Genomic DNA, 15,946 nt, shown 5'->3' with positions numbered 1-15,946 from the left:
AGCCCCAGGCAATCGAGAGACTTAGAAAAACACATTTATGATTTAGGGATAGATAGCACTTAATGAGACGTATGTGCTATGCACTGCTTCAAATGGTTTACATGTATTTGCTCATTTAATCTTCTCAACTGCCCTATGGGGTGGAATTAGTATTCTCTCCAATTTACATGTAAGAATACTGAAGCAATGAGAAGTTAAATAACTTACCCAAGGTCACAGAGCTAGTAAGTAGCAGAGTGGGATCTGAACCCAAGTAATCTGGCTCCAGAGTTAAAGATGTTCTGCTGTTACTATGACCTTACCAAACTATAACACACTAATTAACTCACATTGAAAAAGCCACTGTTGGTGTTCCCATTCTGGCTCAGCGGTTAATGAACCCGACTAGTATCCATGAGGACATGGGTTCGATCCCTGGCCTCACTCAGTGGGTTAAGGACCCGGCATTGCCATGAGCTGTGGTATAGGTCACAGACACAGCTCAGATCCCTCGTTGCTGTGGCTGTGGTGGAGGCTGGCAGGTACAGCTCCAATACGACCCCTAGCCTGGGAACCTCCATGCTGAGGGTGTGGTCCTAAAAAGACCAAAAAAAAAAAAAGCCACTGTTACCTAGCATGTGGCAATAAAATAATTTTTTAAAAATTTGTTTTATTTACACATGTATCTTATAAGCAATTCATTTAAAATGAAACATGATGAGATAAAAGTTCACAGCTCTAATCATCACTTAAAAACCCCAATACATTTAAATTAAAATTAATGTGCTAATATAGAAATATTTCTTCTTCCCTAATTTATAGCAGCATATTTTCTTCCAAAGCTATCATATATATTTTTAAATACATTTAGAAATTAGATGACTTAAAGGATATACAGAAAGAAAATAATCAAGTTAACTCAGATGTACACAATCCGAAAAAGATACTAAATTTAAATAAAGTGTGGCTTAAAAATCAATACAGCGTCCTTTTCGCTCCCAATCTCCATATCGGGTAGGTTCTGGGCCCCTGGGTCCACCTTTTTCCTTGGTAATAGGATTAACATCATCTGGAAATTCTAAAGGAAGACAGAAGATGTAAAACAAATGCAGTCAGTGGTGATGGGAAAAGCATCATGGTCAATTCCGAGGGAGAGCTGACAATTAACAGGATAGATGCCACTAATGAGGTTACCACTATGCAATCTTTAAAAGAACTCTAAACATGGTTCTTTTCCCCCAGTTTGAGTTTTCCACTTTAGGATACATTTTCATATCCAATCAACTTACTGCCTACAGTAATGACTTGGAATTCTGAGAGCAGCTCCCAGACCCTGATCTGGGGAGTGGCTGCTTATGTGCTGCTGGGTTAAAACAGGAGGTGGGTGCAGAGAATACAGAGTACAGATCCACAGGGTTTGCAAGGTTTTCAAACAAGATTACTTTGAGGATGACATTGACTCAATGCCTTATTTTTCTTATCAGTGAAATGGAGACAACCATATACCTGCTTTACTACTTGACAAATAAAGAAATGCATGTAAAGGGTCTAGCACAGTGGCAGGTACTAAGAATGCTCTATTAATTTTAGCTATGACAATTATTATTCTTCATCACATGGTTTTGGCTTCGGCAAGTGGTTAGATGAAATGGCCATTGATGCACCTAAGAGCGGTTTATGCATTAACAGGAACATCCATTTTGAGTCAGACCCAATTCTGAGGACTTTATACATATTAACTCTTTTAATCCTCATAATAATCCTTTAGGAAAAGGAAAAGTACTAGCTCCATTTTATAGATAAGAAAAATGAAACAAAGAGCTCAAGGTGGCACAATTACTAAGTGGTGAAAATGAGCTTGAATTCACATATTCTGGCTGCAGTCTTGCTCTCTGCCCATCCACTGTACTGACTTGTTTATGGAAAGAACAGGAGAGGAATCAGCTATTAGAAAGAATCCCAATTCTTAAACAATGTCTATTTATTCATTCTTTCATTCATTCATTCAATTTTATTGAATACAGTTGATTTACAGTATTATATTAGTTTCAGGTATACAGTATAGTGATTCAGCATTTTTATAGATTATACTTCATTAAAAATTATTACAAGATAAAACCTCTTAGTTAATTCTCTGTGCTATACAATATATCTTCAATGCTTATCTAATTTATAGAGTGGTTTGTATCTTTTAATTCAATACCCCTATCTTGGCCCTCCCGATTTCCCTCTCCCTACTAGTAACATGTTAGTTTCATATTATGAGTCTGTTGCTGTTTTGCTATATATATTATTCTTTTACTTTTTAGGTTCCACATATAAGTGATAAAATAGAGAATTTGTTTTTCTTCATCTGACTTTTTTCACTAAGCATAATATTCTCAAGGACCACCCACAATGTTACAAATAGCAGATTTCATTCTTTCTCATGGCTAGCTAGTAATATTCCATGTGCACAGATGCACTACATCTTCTTTATCCATTCACCTGTCAATGGACACTTAAGGTTGCTTCCATATCATGGCTACTGTAAATAATGCTGCTATGAACACTGGGATGCATGTATCTTTTCAAATTAGAGATTTCATTTTCTTTGGATATATACACAGGAGTGAAACTGATGGACCACATGAGAGATCTATTTTCAGTTTTTTGAGGAACCTCTACACTGTTTTCCATTGTGGTTGCACCAATTTACATTGGGAATCGACATCTTCCCCAACATTTGCTATTTGTAGAGTTTTTGATAACAGCTATTCTGACTGGTGTGAGGTAATAGCTCATTCATTGTTGGCTTAATTTGCAATCGTCTAAGAATTAGCAATGTTGAACATCTTTTTATGTTTAGCCAACTGTATGTCTTCTTTGAAAAAGATGCAGTAATCAAAACAGGATGGTACCAGCACAAAAACAGACACATAGATCAATGGAATAGAACAGTAAATCCATGCACCTACAGTCAATTAATCTACAACAAAGGAAGCAAGAATTGAGTTCCCTTGCATCTCAGTGGGTTGAGGATCTAGCATTGTCACTGCTGTGGCTCTGGGTACCAGAGGTGAGAGATAGTCATTTAAGTTCAAACACTGGCTAAAAGATACATTTTTTACTCCTTTCCTGTACATTTTTAATTTTTGATCTTGTATTTTACATCATCATGTTTATCCCTTAACTATTACTGTAGTTATATTTGCTTTTACAATTTTTGTTTGTTTGTTTGTTTTAATCTTTGTACTGGCTTACACTCAAGGTTGATCCTCAGTTCTTACTATATATTTGCCTTTCCTAACAGGATTTCCCCTTTCCTATGGCTTCTTTTCCACTTAGTGAAATCCCTTCAACATTTCCTCTAGGGTGAAAGAAAGGAAGAAAGAAGGAAGGAAGGAAAAGAAAGAAAGAAGGAAGGAAGGAAGGAAAGAGAGAGAGAGAAAGAGAGAGAGAGAGAAAGAGAGAAAGAGAAAGAAAGAAAGAAAGAAAGAAAGAAAGAAAGAAAGAAAGAAAGAAAGAAAGAAAGAAAGAAAGAAAGAAAGAGGGAGAAAGAAGAAGAGAGAGAGAGAAAGAAAATTTCTTTGAGGGTTAAATCTGGTATTGATGAACTCTTAGTTTTTGCTTATTTGAAGCACTCATTTGCTCATTCTATTCTGCTCCCTCTGGCCTGCACAGTTTCTGCTGAGAAATCTGCTGATAAATTTATAGGGATTTCCTTGAATGTGACTTTTTCTCTTGCTGCCTTTAGAATTCTCTTTAACTTCTGTCATTTTAATTTGTCGTGGTGTGGGTCTGTTTCATCTCATTGGGACTCTATGCTTTCTGTACCTGGTTATCTGTTTCCATCTTCAGATTATGGATGTTTTCAGTCATCATTTCCTCATATGTATATATATTTTGTCTTTTTAGGGCTGCACCTGCTACATGTGAAGGTTCCCAGGCTAGGGGTTGAATTGGAGCTGTAGCCACTTTTAAAATGAGTCAATTTTATTATATGCAGATTATACTTTAAGAAAGCAGATTAAAACAATCTCTATCTAAGAACACTCAATGCTTTCCTCACTGTTTACTGCAAAAAGCCCATACACCATAACCTGGTACTTCAGGGCTTCTCAGATTTGGACCAATTCTACTTTTCTAGCCTTATATTCTATTAATCCACCAGAGACGCTTTATGCTGCAGCCCAAGAGGCCCATTAGCTGATTTGCATGTGTCACATTCCCCAGCCTCTTTTCTTTTGACCATTCCTTTCTCTCTTTTATTGAAACACCTCCCCACCACTCCTTATCTACTCACCACAATTTATTTTTCCTTTAGACCTCACCTCAAATGTTATCTCTTTTGTCTACCTTTCCTTGACCCTTTTCTATGTATTGTATCTCTCATTTCAGTTACCACATAATATCCTGTTCATAGTTATTTATGTATCCTATTTTCCTATCCTTATTCACCTTTTCATCAAACAAGGTGCCTAGCTGCAAACAATCATATCATCTTCAAAACAAAACCTACTCTCTGCAAAGGTACAACCTATATATTCTCCTTAGAATGAGGTATGTACTAGGGGAAGGGAGACAAGACTAGAAGGCAGACAAGAAGGAAGATGACAGACTTGTCGTGGGTAGGATGGGTAAGAGGAGGTGAATTTGAGAGATGTGAGGAGGGTAGAAGCAACAAGACTTGGTTAGTGATTGGATCTAGGACACAGAAAGAGGCAGGAGGAAAGGATTACCCCCACATTTCAGGCTTGGGGATGTAGTAGATAGGGTAGAGAGGTGAGAGGGAACCAAAAAGACGATGATGAGTATAGTTTTAGATTATTAATTTTGAGATATGTTTAGAACATGCAAGCAAAGACCCTATGGTTATAGATAGGAGAAGATCAGGAGAGAGGTCTGACTAGAGGTATTATTGTGTGAATCACCAACATATATGCGATACTTCAGATCATCTCAGGAAGATATGAGCTCTCTGTACGAATGCTTACGGGGCTCAAGACAGAGGCGTGGCAAATACCTACATGTGAGAATTGAGCAGAGGCAGAGGAGCTTAAAAAAGAGCCCAGGGTTGTTTAGATAAAATGAAGATTGAAAAACAATGACTAAAAAATTAAGATGGGTGCCTAACACCAAGTGAAATAGATGATTACGTTTTGAAATATGCTTTTTTCCTCTTTTTTTGGTATTAAATATATATAATGTTTATCATTTCAACCATTTTTAAGTGGCATTAAATACATGAATTCAGTGGCATTAAATACATTCACAATGCTACAACAACTTTTTTAAAGTCTCCATTATCTTGGTTGGTTGATCCGTTTATTAGATTGGGCTTGGTAAAGTCCTATAAACTGAAATATGTAAATAATAAGCAAATCCCAAAAGCTTTTATATTCCAGAAAGAGTTCCAGACACAGGTCCCCGTATCCTCTACTGGTATCTTCTTTGCCTAGGATGCTTCACTACATAGATGAGGTAGCTCTTATGAAACTGGAAAAATCAGACGAGAAGGGCACTCTTGCCAAAGTTCAAATGGTATGTTTACATTTATGCTGTATGAAATGCTATATTTTGAATAGCTAATACTTGTACATGTTTACAATTCAAAGGTACAAAAGACTACAGAATGAAAATAAAGTAAGCTCCTAAAGCCTTAAGCCATAGCCTAATTTTACATATATTGAATACAAAATAATGTTTAGTCTATCACCCCACCTCCCTCAAAAAAACCTCTTTACTCCCCAAACCTCCCCTTCTCTTTCGCCAACCATGTGGCTACAGCGAGAACAACCAAGTTCACCTATGACCCCGGCCAGGGCCTGCTCTGGTTGATTTGGCCGTGGCCACCTGACTGAAGCTGGGCAAATGAACTCTCTTCTTAAGGAACTTGAAATTAGAACTAAGAAACTGTATTTTTAGTCTGGTTGTTCTTTTAAACTGAGTATCGGCTAGGAGCAGTAACTTTCTTTTTTTTTTTTTAGGGCTGTCCCTGCAGCATATGGGAGTTCCCAGGCTAGGGGTCAAATCGGTGGAACTGTAGCTGCCGGCTTATGCCACAGCAATGCCAGATCCTAGCTGCATCTGGGATCTTCACTGCAGCTTGCAGCAACACTGGATCTTTAACCCATTGAGCAAGGCCATCCAACTTCATGGATGATAGTTGTGTTCTTAACCTGCTGAGCTACAACAGAAACACCCTAGGAGCAGTAACTTTCTGACCAATGGACTCAGAAGGAAGTCTGGAAACAGAAAATAATGAAGAGTAGTGATCAGGGACATGAGAATGAGGGAGAATATCCCGGTTTCCAGACAGTGCTTAGTCCTGAGACCCTGGCCTTCTTCCAAGGCCCAGAAACGTTACTGCCCTAGGGAGCCTCACCTGTCCCCTGAACCTTAATAACAACCTATTCTACCCTCTGCTTAAACTTGCTCAACTAAGTTTCTGTTATTTGCATCAAAGTAGGTCTTAATTCATATATTTTGTCATGTGACCAATGAGTTAACATCAATCAATCGATCAAACATAATCATTGCTAGAGGCCTGAAATCTTTTTTTTTTAAACCCATCCCACATTGATGGTCAATATGGTAATTTTATTCATTGTTAATGATGGATTATAAACAATAACATGCTTCCTTCATTTTTTTTTCTCAATATCTAAAACACTTTGAGAACTCAAAAATTAAGAGAGAAGCTTCACTATACTCACTTGTCAGTGGTTCTTTCTCTAAATTGGAATCTTCTGGTGCATCAAAACGACCTTCTGGTAACTTTGGCTTCTTAAGGGGTTGTTTGATTTGTTCAGATTTCTCTCCTTGAGAACTCATTTTCCTCAAAGGATGACATAGCAGGGGTGATCCTAGCAGAGTGAAAACAGTGAAAAAATAGCACCTGTTCATTTATTCTGCTCCAAAGTTTGATACTTTCACTGATTCAAGCTTCCACATTTATATTTATCAAAGTTAAAATGTATAAAAGGACATTCACTGACAATTCTTCCATCTGTCCCAATCTTCCAGCCAGCCAGTTCTCTTCCTCGGAGGCAACCAATGCTATCAGTTTGAAAAGAAGTTAGTCAACCATTATCAAAATTGTAAAAACTTATATATAAAATACGTATTCCTGTCTGAAGCAATGCCAAAATATCAGGGATCAGATCATTAAAAGTAACTAAGTAGTAGGAACATTTCAATGACAATATTTAGTATTTAAATCTCTAGAAGTTACAAGGAACTGTATTTAATAATCTTATATTTAAATCCTAATCATAGTCTTTCTTCTGCCAATTAAACTTTTAAACATGTATTGGGTATCTGCAATGTCTAAACGAGTTCACTTTCTCTCTAGGTTATAATGAAAAAGGTAAACTTAGAGTATTATGAAAGTTATACCACCCTTCTTCAGATAAAATTCAATAAGGGCAAAACCACCCTGAGAAATGACCTCAGGGCTGGGGCCTTCCAACTTCCTGAAGGAACGGCTTTAGAGGCAGATAGAGATGGGTACAAGTTCTGGTCACACCACTGTGGCAAGCAGAATAACAGTCCTGAAAGAGAGTGAGAAGCTACTCTCTGGAACCTATATGTAGGTTAGGTCACAAGATGAAGGAGAGTTAGGTAGCAGATGGAACTGTGGTTGCTACTCAGATGAAAGACTTTCCTGGGTTACCAGGTCCATCCACTGTAATCACAAAGGCCCTTAAAGAGGAAGAGAGAATCTGAGAGATGGTGGTGTAAGACAGACTTGGCAATGTTGTTGGCCTTAAAGACAGAGGAAAGGGGCAACAAGTCAAGGAAATTGGGCAGCCTCTGGAAGCTGGAAAAGGGAGGAAACAGACTTTCCCCTATAGCCTCTGAAGGAAAGACAACCCTAACACTTTGGTTCCAGCCCAGAGAGACCCACATCAGATTTTTCACCTCCAGGTATAAAACCTATTTAGAAGTGCACTGTGTTTACAAGTACATTACAAGCAAGAAGATGACCTTCTAAAAGAACAATAAAAGCAAACGAAAGAGAGTGAATCACCAATAAAAAATAAAAACAACTTTTCAACATCTGTTTTGGCAACCTCAGAAATCAGACATGCTAAAACGCTACAGCCATAAAGAATCTAGAAAGGTTAAAAAAAAATTGACAAAACATTTCTAAATCAGAGGAAGAATCTTTAAGAAAGTAAATAATGATAAACTATCAAAGCAGCCCAGTAAGAAAAATGCTACATAACTTGTGTCCTTCTCCCCTACAGCTTGGGATACAGAGCTCTCAGGATATCAGAGAGGGGCCAGTCTTTGGAGCCTAAGCTGAATACATAGCCATTAGAGGCCAGGACTAGGGGAAGCTCATTCAGAAAATGTGAAAAGTGAGTGAGCTGGAAGACTTTAAAATGTGCACACAGGAGTTCCCGTTATGGCTCAGTGGGTTGAGAACCCTACATAGTGTCCATGAGAACATGGTTTGATCCCTGGCCTTGCTCAGTGGGTTAAGGATCCAACGTTGCTGTGAGCTGTGGCACAGTTTGCAAATGCAGCTTGGATCTGGCCTTGTTGTGGCTGGGGCGTAGGCTGGCAGCTGCAGGTCAGATTCAACCCCTAGCCTGGAAACTTTGATATGCTGCAGATGCAGCCTGAAAAGAGAAAAAAGAAAAAAAGAAAATAAATAAAATGCGCATATAAACCAGTTGGGGTGGTGGTAGAAGACAGAGTCAGAAGATAGAGCTGTGAGAAAACGACATATCCATTGAAACTACCTTTCAAAAGCAGGAGAGAAATAAAATCAGATTTTCAGATTGAAAATAAACTATATATTTAAAAAAAAAAAAAAAACCCCACTGAGAAACCATCACAAAGCACTGTCACCAAAGGGAGCTTCTAAACAATGTACTTTAAGAGATCAATCCAAGAAGTGAAGTTTAGATAGAAACAGAAAGTAAAAATTTTGCATATTGGAGCTCCCATTGTGGCTCAGTGGTTAATGAATCTGACTAGGAATCATGAGGTTGTGGGTTTGATCCCTGGCCTTGCTCAGTGGGTTAAGGATCTGGCATTGCCATGAGCTGTGGTGTAGGTCGCAGACGTGGCTTGGATCCCAAGTTGCTGTGGTTCTGGCGTAGGCTGGCGGCTACAGCTCCGATTAGACCCCTCCTGGGAACATCCATATCCCACGAGTGCAGCCCTAGAAAAGACAAAAAAAAATTTGCATATTGACTATATAAAACTGTAACAGTAACACTGATTTGTGCTACCATACAATCTCACGCTAACATATACCTGAGAATACAAACATCCCTCAAAGGCTGAACAACAAAGATGGAGGGCAAGTAAATTCATAGCATTTTTAAGCCCTGTATTGTTTAGGAAGAGAAGAAAGATACTAACTTTTGACTTCCTTAAGCATGCATTTAGACTTCATGGTTAACAAATAAAAGGCAATATATATCTTCAAAGCCAGCAGAGGGGGAAAAAAATTGAAAGAACATTGAATTCAAGCAAAGTATGATGAAAATGCAAAAAACAGAATGGTAGAAATAAAGCCAATTTGATCAGTAACTATAATAATAAATGGATTGAACTCTCCAGTTAAAAGGTATAGACTGTCAGACTTCAAAACAAAAACCCACCAAAATCGGGGAGTTCCCATCATGGCTCAGTGGTTAACGAACCTGATTAGCATCCATGAGGACACAGGTTCGATCCCTGGCCTCACTCAGGTTAAGGATCTGGTGTTGCCATTAGCTGTGGTGTAGGTTGCAGGCATGGCTCAGAGCCTGTGTTGCTGTGGCTGTGGCTACAGCTCCAAGTGGACCCCTAGCCTGAAAACTTCCATGTGCCTCGGGTGTGGTCTTAAAAAGACAGAAAACCCCACCAAAATCTAGCTGTATGCTTTTTTTATGAACAGAATCATTACCATGTTTCGAAAAAAGGACGAGTGTTGTGGACTGAACGTTTATGTCCCTGCAAAATTCATATGTTGACTCTCTATCCCCTGATGCAATAATATTAGGAGGTGGGGCCTCTAGGAGGCAAGTAGGTCATGAGGGTGGAGCCCTCATAGAAGGATTAGTGACCTTTTAAGAAGTGATATGAGAGCTGGTAGGGTCTTCTGCTGGCTGCCACATGAGGAGTCAATGGGAAGACAGCAATCTGCAAACCAGAAAACTCGCATCAGAGACCAGATGTGCTGGCATTTTGGTCTCGGACTTCCCAGCCTCTGTATCTGTGAAAAACAAATATCTGATGTTTAAGCCACCTACTGTATGGTTGTAGCCTGACCTAAGACAGGCTGGTGAGATGCACTATTTCCAGGTTTCCTAAAAAAGGGGTGGGTGAGGGGGAACCCACAGAAAATGGAAAGAAAATAATAACAGTAAGAGAAGAAAATAACAAAAGACGTAAAACAAAGAAAAGCAACAAAACCAAAGTTGGTTCTCTTAAAAGACTAAAACTACTGTGAAGTCTTTGGTAAGGCTAGTATGAAAAAATGAAAACAAAAACAAGGAGTTCCCGTCATGGCGCAGTGGTTAACGAATCCTACTGGGAACCATGAGGTTTCGGGTTCAGTCCCTGCCCTTGCTCAGTGGGTTAACGATCCGGCGTTGCCGTGAGCTGTGGTGTAGGTTGCAGACGCGGCTTGGATCTTGAGTTGCTGTGGCTGTGGCGTAGGCCGGTGGCTACAGCTCTGATTGGACCCCTAGCCTAGGAACCTCCATATGCCGCGGGAGCGGCCCAAGAAATAGCAAAAAGACAGAAAAAAAAAGACAAAAAATAAAACCAAAATGCAAAAAACAACATAAGGCAAGATAAATAAGAAAAACAGTATATAGCTATAGAGAAAGCAAAAATTAAAAAAAAACAAACAGGAGTTTTATGCCTATGTATTGAATGTTTACAGAATGAGTAATTTTCTAGAAAAATTTAACTTATCAAAACTGACTTGGAAGTTCCCGTTTGCGGTTTAGCAGGGTAAGAACATGACATAGTGTACATGAGGATGTGCATTAGATCCCTGGTTGTGTCTTAGATCCCTGGCCTTGCTCAGTGGTTTAAGGACCTGGTGTTGCCACAGGCAGCAGCATAGGTCACAGATGTGGCTTGGGTCTGATGTTGCTATGGCTATGACAGAGACCTGCAGATGCAGCTCCAACTTAACCCCTGGGCCAGGAACTTCCAAATGCTGCAGGTGCAGCCATAAAAAGAAAAAGAAAAAAAAACAAAACAAAAAACAAAAAAACTGACAAGAGAAATACCACAATTATCAATAGAAAAATTAAACCAGTAATTTAAAATCTTCCCTCAAAGAAATGAGGAGGTCTAGATAGTTTTACAGGCAGGTTGTAGTAAACATTCAAGGAATGAATAATTTCAATCTTAGGAAAAAAAAAATCTTGGCGTTCCCATTGTGGCTCAGTGATAATGAACCCAACTAGTATCCATGAGGATGAGGGTTTGATCCCTGGCCCTGCTCAGTGGGTTAAGGATCCATTGTTGCCATGAGCTGCAGTGTAGGTCACAGACTCAACTCAAATCTGGCATTGTGGCTGTGGTACAGGCCAGCAACTACAGCTCCAACTGGACCCCTAGCTTGGAAATTTCCATGTGCCATGCGTGCGGCCCTAAAAAAAAAAAGTTCAACAAAGAAAAGGATGAGAACATTCTTGAATTCTTTGTAAGAGGCTGGAATAACCTTAATTTCAAAACTAGAAAAGCAAATTGCAAGACAGGAAAATTACAGGCCCATTTCTAAACAAAATATTATCATACAAAATCCAATATATATTAAAAATATAATCATTGTGATCAATTTGAATATTTTCTAGTAATGAGTGACTCAGCACTAGAAAAATCCATAATTCACCAATCCACCAGATTAAAGAAGAATGATATAATCACCTGAATGAGATGAAGAAAAATGAATTAAGTAGATTACAAGATCTGTTCAGTCTTAAAAAACAGATAACTACATACACACCTCCCCCAACAAATCCTTCTAGAAATAACAGGTGACTTTATTAACCTAATAAAAGGCACATCTACAGATAATATTACATGATACAATATGAATATATTCTCTTTACAACTATGCACAAGGTAAGATACCTATCACCACAGTACTAGAAATCTGATGAGCATAGACAGAAAAACAAGAGAAAAAAAAAAAGATATAGGAGTTCCTGTTGGGGCTTAGTGGTAACGAATGTGACTAGTATCCATGAGGACATGGATTCAATCCCTGGCCCTGCTCAGTGGGTTAAGGATCCAGTGAGGCAGTGAGCTGTGGTGTAGGTTGCCAACGAGGCTTGAATCTGGTGTTGCTTTGACTGTGGTGCAGGCTGGCAGCTGCAGCTCCAATTTGAGCCCTAGCCTGGGAACCTCCACATGCTATGGGTGCAGCCCTAAAAAGCAAAAAAAAAAAGAAAGAAAAAGATACAAAGATTGGAAAGGAAGAAACTAGATTTTTATTATTTATACGTAATATTTGTGTCTACCTAACACAGCACCACCCCCACCAAAATCTGCAAATAATAAATATTTAAATTAATAATTTAACCAGCTTACTGGATACAAAATCAATAAATAAGTCAATTGTGTTTTTATATATCTCAAGATGCCTTCTCAGTTTGGTAAGCACTTTTCATTCCCTCTATCCTCAACAGAGCTGCCACTTACATAACAAAAAAAGGCAGTGTTCTAATATATGTAAAGAATATAAATATGTGGAGTTCCCGTCGTGGCGCAGTGGTTAACGAATCTAACTAGGAACCATGAGGTCTCGGGTTCAATCCCTGGCCTTGCTCAGTGGGTTAAGGATCTGGCATTGCCATGAGCTGTGGTGAAGGTCGCAGATGCGGCTTGGATCCTGCATTGCTGTGGCTGTGGCATAGGCTGGTAGCTACAGCTCCAATTAGACCCCTAGCCTGGGAACCTCCATGTGCCTCGGGAGTGGCCCTAGAAAAGGCAAAAAGACAAAAAAAAAAAAAAAGGAATATAATATGAAAGACAAGGAACTCAATAAAAAAATGAAGAGATATTTCACCAAAAAAAGAGCTAAAAACTTTTAAGATATTCAGCTTCTCTAACCAGAGAAACAAAATCATAATACAACTTCAATACTCTATAGGCAGATAAAAATTAAATTTTCTGATATCAAGTGTTGGCAAATATGTGGAGCAACAGAAACTCTAATATACTCCTGGAAGAAGTATAAATTGCCAATAGAAATGGAAAATGCCTTTACAACTTGGTATCATATTGTAAAACTGATCAGGCCTATACCATGTGTTCCAGGAACTCAACCCCTGGTGCAAGTACATCCACAATGTACACAAGATGTGTAGCAGCCAATCCTGGGGTCTAGAATTACACAAATGTTCTCAGCGGGAAGGAGAAAGGAAAAATGTATGGTATGTGAATACCTACAACATCATATGTCAATATGGACAAATCTAAAAATAGTGGTTGAAAAAGGCAAGTATAATAATACAAATGATATGAAGCCATTTCCATTAAGATCAAAAACACAGTTACACAATTGCCTCAGGAAGCACACAGATAGCTGGTTGGCACTGGAAATATTCTATTTCTTAAGTTGGAGAATGGGTTCATAAGTGTCTGCTTTGCTTCTTACACGTGTTACATAAATTTTGGTATCAAATACTTCATTTTTAAGGTTTTAACACTACTGAAAAAGGGATTTTGAATGAAAACACAAATCTTCACACAGTTACTACCTTGCGGTTTGGATAAGACTTGTACTTTCTATATTATCCATTTCTGGACCATTTACAATTTTTTACAACAAAGAAGTAGTCTGGGGAGAAGTGATTTCAGAAAGGAAAACTGCATAGGAATCAGGGGCACATTAGGATGAAGGCCAGAACTGTTTTCAACTTACTATGCTTAGCATACTTTGTGAGTTAAGTCTCTAATAGCGTGAGAAACTTTTCAGAAAAAAATGAGTTTTTAAAAATGCTGAGTTACATTCCGTGGTCGCAGCCAAAAAAAAAAAAAAAGCGCCCTTTAAAAAAAAAACGTTTTACTGAAAGCATGCATATTTTCTGTAATTAATTCCCACCATCTAATTTTTAATATACTTATTTACCTTCTCCATAATCCCGCACTTCTCCACTTTATAAAAGATACTGTAAACTGCCATTAAGTCCTTTTCGACGTAAATTAAGTAAAGGACGACTCTCATTGCCAAAGAGCCTACTTTTCCATGCTTTTCACTAGCTTCAGACATAGCGCGCCCCCAGACAACCAGAAACGTTTGCTTCCCTTTCGAACCCAGAGCCATGGTCAGCGGGAAGCAGCTGTCCGGCGGGGCGGGCTCTGGGGACCCTCCAGCTCCAGATCCAACCCGAGCTCCGGCGGGGAAGAGCCTGCCCAGAGCAGAGGCGAGAGGCCCCTAGCCGGACAGAGAAGATCGCAGCTCCTGAGCCCCCGAACCCGGGACAAGCGCAGCTACCCAGCCGGACGCCCTAGCCTTTGCGACCCCGCCCGCGACCTTGGCCCTGGAACTGGGCGCCTTACTTGCCGCTCTCCACGCTGTGACTGGGACACGACCCAGCAACAAAGTAAAGCACGACACTGGCATAACGTCCCCTCCCACAGTCTCCGAGACTGCACAAACAGGAGATGAAGGCCGAGGTGTGCTCCCGGCAAGCACCGCGTGAGGGATGGACCGCCCGTGGGGCGGGGCCTGTGTACGCCGTGGGGCGGGACCTCTGTGGCCCGCTCCAGGAATCCATCTAAGGCCCCGGACTGGGCTATCTGCTGAAAAACGGCGGGTGTGGAGCGGCTCAACCTTCTCACGAAGAACAACCCAAACTATCCTGAACTCCGTGTTGTTTAAGACCCCAAATCATGGCTGAAGCTGGATGAGGGAATGATTCCATTTGTTGCTCTTAATCTGAGGCGAAGATCGTTGTTCACTTCCCCCAAGTTGGGCACCTTCTACTCCTTTGTTCCTCTAATAGGCTTCTTTCCGGCAGTCCTCCCTTTTTACATTTTAAAATCTCTGCTTGTTCAGTGAACTCTTGAGTTCGTCAGTTCTGACCCACTGACTGGGTGACCTGGAAGATGAGGTTTTGAGTGAAGCGTAGAGCAAGAGAAGTCTCTCCATCTGGTCCAGCTGCCTGGAAGTAGCGCCACGCATCCACCCTCATGGTCCAGCGGCTCCAGTGCTGTTCCGAGCACATGTGGCGGATCAGGAGGCTTCATGGAACCTATGGAAGTCTATACAGAACCACAGTGGGAGTTCCCGTCGTGTTGAAGTGGTTAACGAATCCGACTAGGAACCATGAGGTTGTGGGTTCGGTCCCTGCCCTTGCTCAGTGGGTTAACGACCCAGCGTTGCCATGAGCTGTGGTGTAGGTTGCAGACGCGGCTCGGATCCCGCATTGCTGTGGCTCTGGCATAGGTGTCTATGGCTCCGATTAGACCCGTAGCCTGGGAATCTCCATACGGCGGCGCGAGAGCGGCCCTAGAAAAGGCAAAAAGACAAAACAAACAAAAAAACCCACAGTGGAGTGCCTAGAATTTTTTATTTTTATTTTTAAGGAAAGTTCTTGGCTAGCTAAGAACTGCTGATGTCTGACCAAGCAACATCAGGTAGACAGGCAATCTGAGTTTCTTATCAAGAACCAGGAGTCATTTGGTCCTCCTTGATAAGGAGTCCTTTCAGTAGGAGGAAGTGATATATACAGAACAGGGCCAGAGCCAAAACCCAAGCAATCTTCATTAGCATTGTTCGGTAGATCTCACACACACACACACTTCACCCTTAGTTCATACAGACTGTCTTGAGATCCTGTGACCAGTTGGCTGAGGGAAAAATTCAAACCTAGATAACGGAGGACTTTGTACAATATACTGACCAGCTGGCAAATGACTGATTTGGTATTTTCAGCACCATTTAACAGAGGCACTCAAGGAACAGCAGAGAGAAAAAGGATCCTCCCGGAGGCAGAACTTCATCTTATAC

At 40.1% G+C, this 15,946-nt stretch overlaps 1 protein-coding gene across 1 annotated transcript; it reads right to left on the bottom strand.

Annotated features, from left to right (window-relative positions):
- Positions 1-632: 632 nt before the first annotated feature.
- SDHAF4 (succinate dehydrogenase complex assembly factor 4) lies at positions 633-14,638 on the bottom strand. Its single transcript, XM_047760228.1, has 3 exons — positions 14,494-14,638; positions 6,678-6,827; positions 633-1,057 (listed from the first exon to the last, which is right to left on the bottom strand). The coding sequence occupies exons 1-3, from the start codon at positions 14,555-14,557 to the stop codon at positions 948-950; spliced, it is 324 nt and encodes a 107-aa protein (XP_047616184.1). The 5' UTR covers positions 14,558-14,638; the 3' UTR covers positions 633-947.
- Positions 14,639-15,946: the final 1,308 nt, after the last annotated feature.

This window comes from Phacochoerus africanus, chromosome 2 (genome assembly GCF_016906955.1).
Source record: "Phacochoerus africanus isolate WHEZ1 chromosome 2, ROS_Pafr_v1, whole genome shotgun sequence".
NCBI classification, from domain to species: domain Eukaryota; kingdom Metazoa; phylum Chordata; class Mammalia; order Artiodactyla; family Suidae; genus Phacochoerus; species Phacochoerus africanus.
The sequence above is the reverse complement of the archived record's forward strand: the minus strand, read 5'-3'. Positions and strand labels throughout refer to the sequence as shown.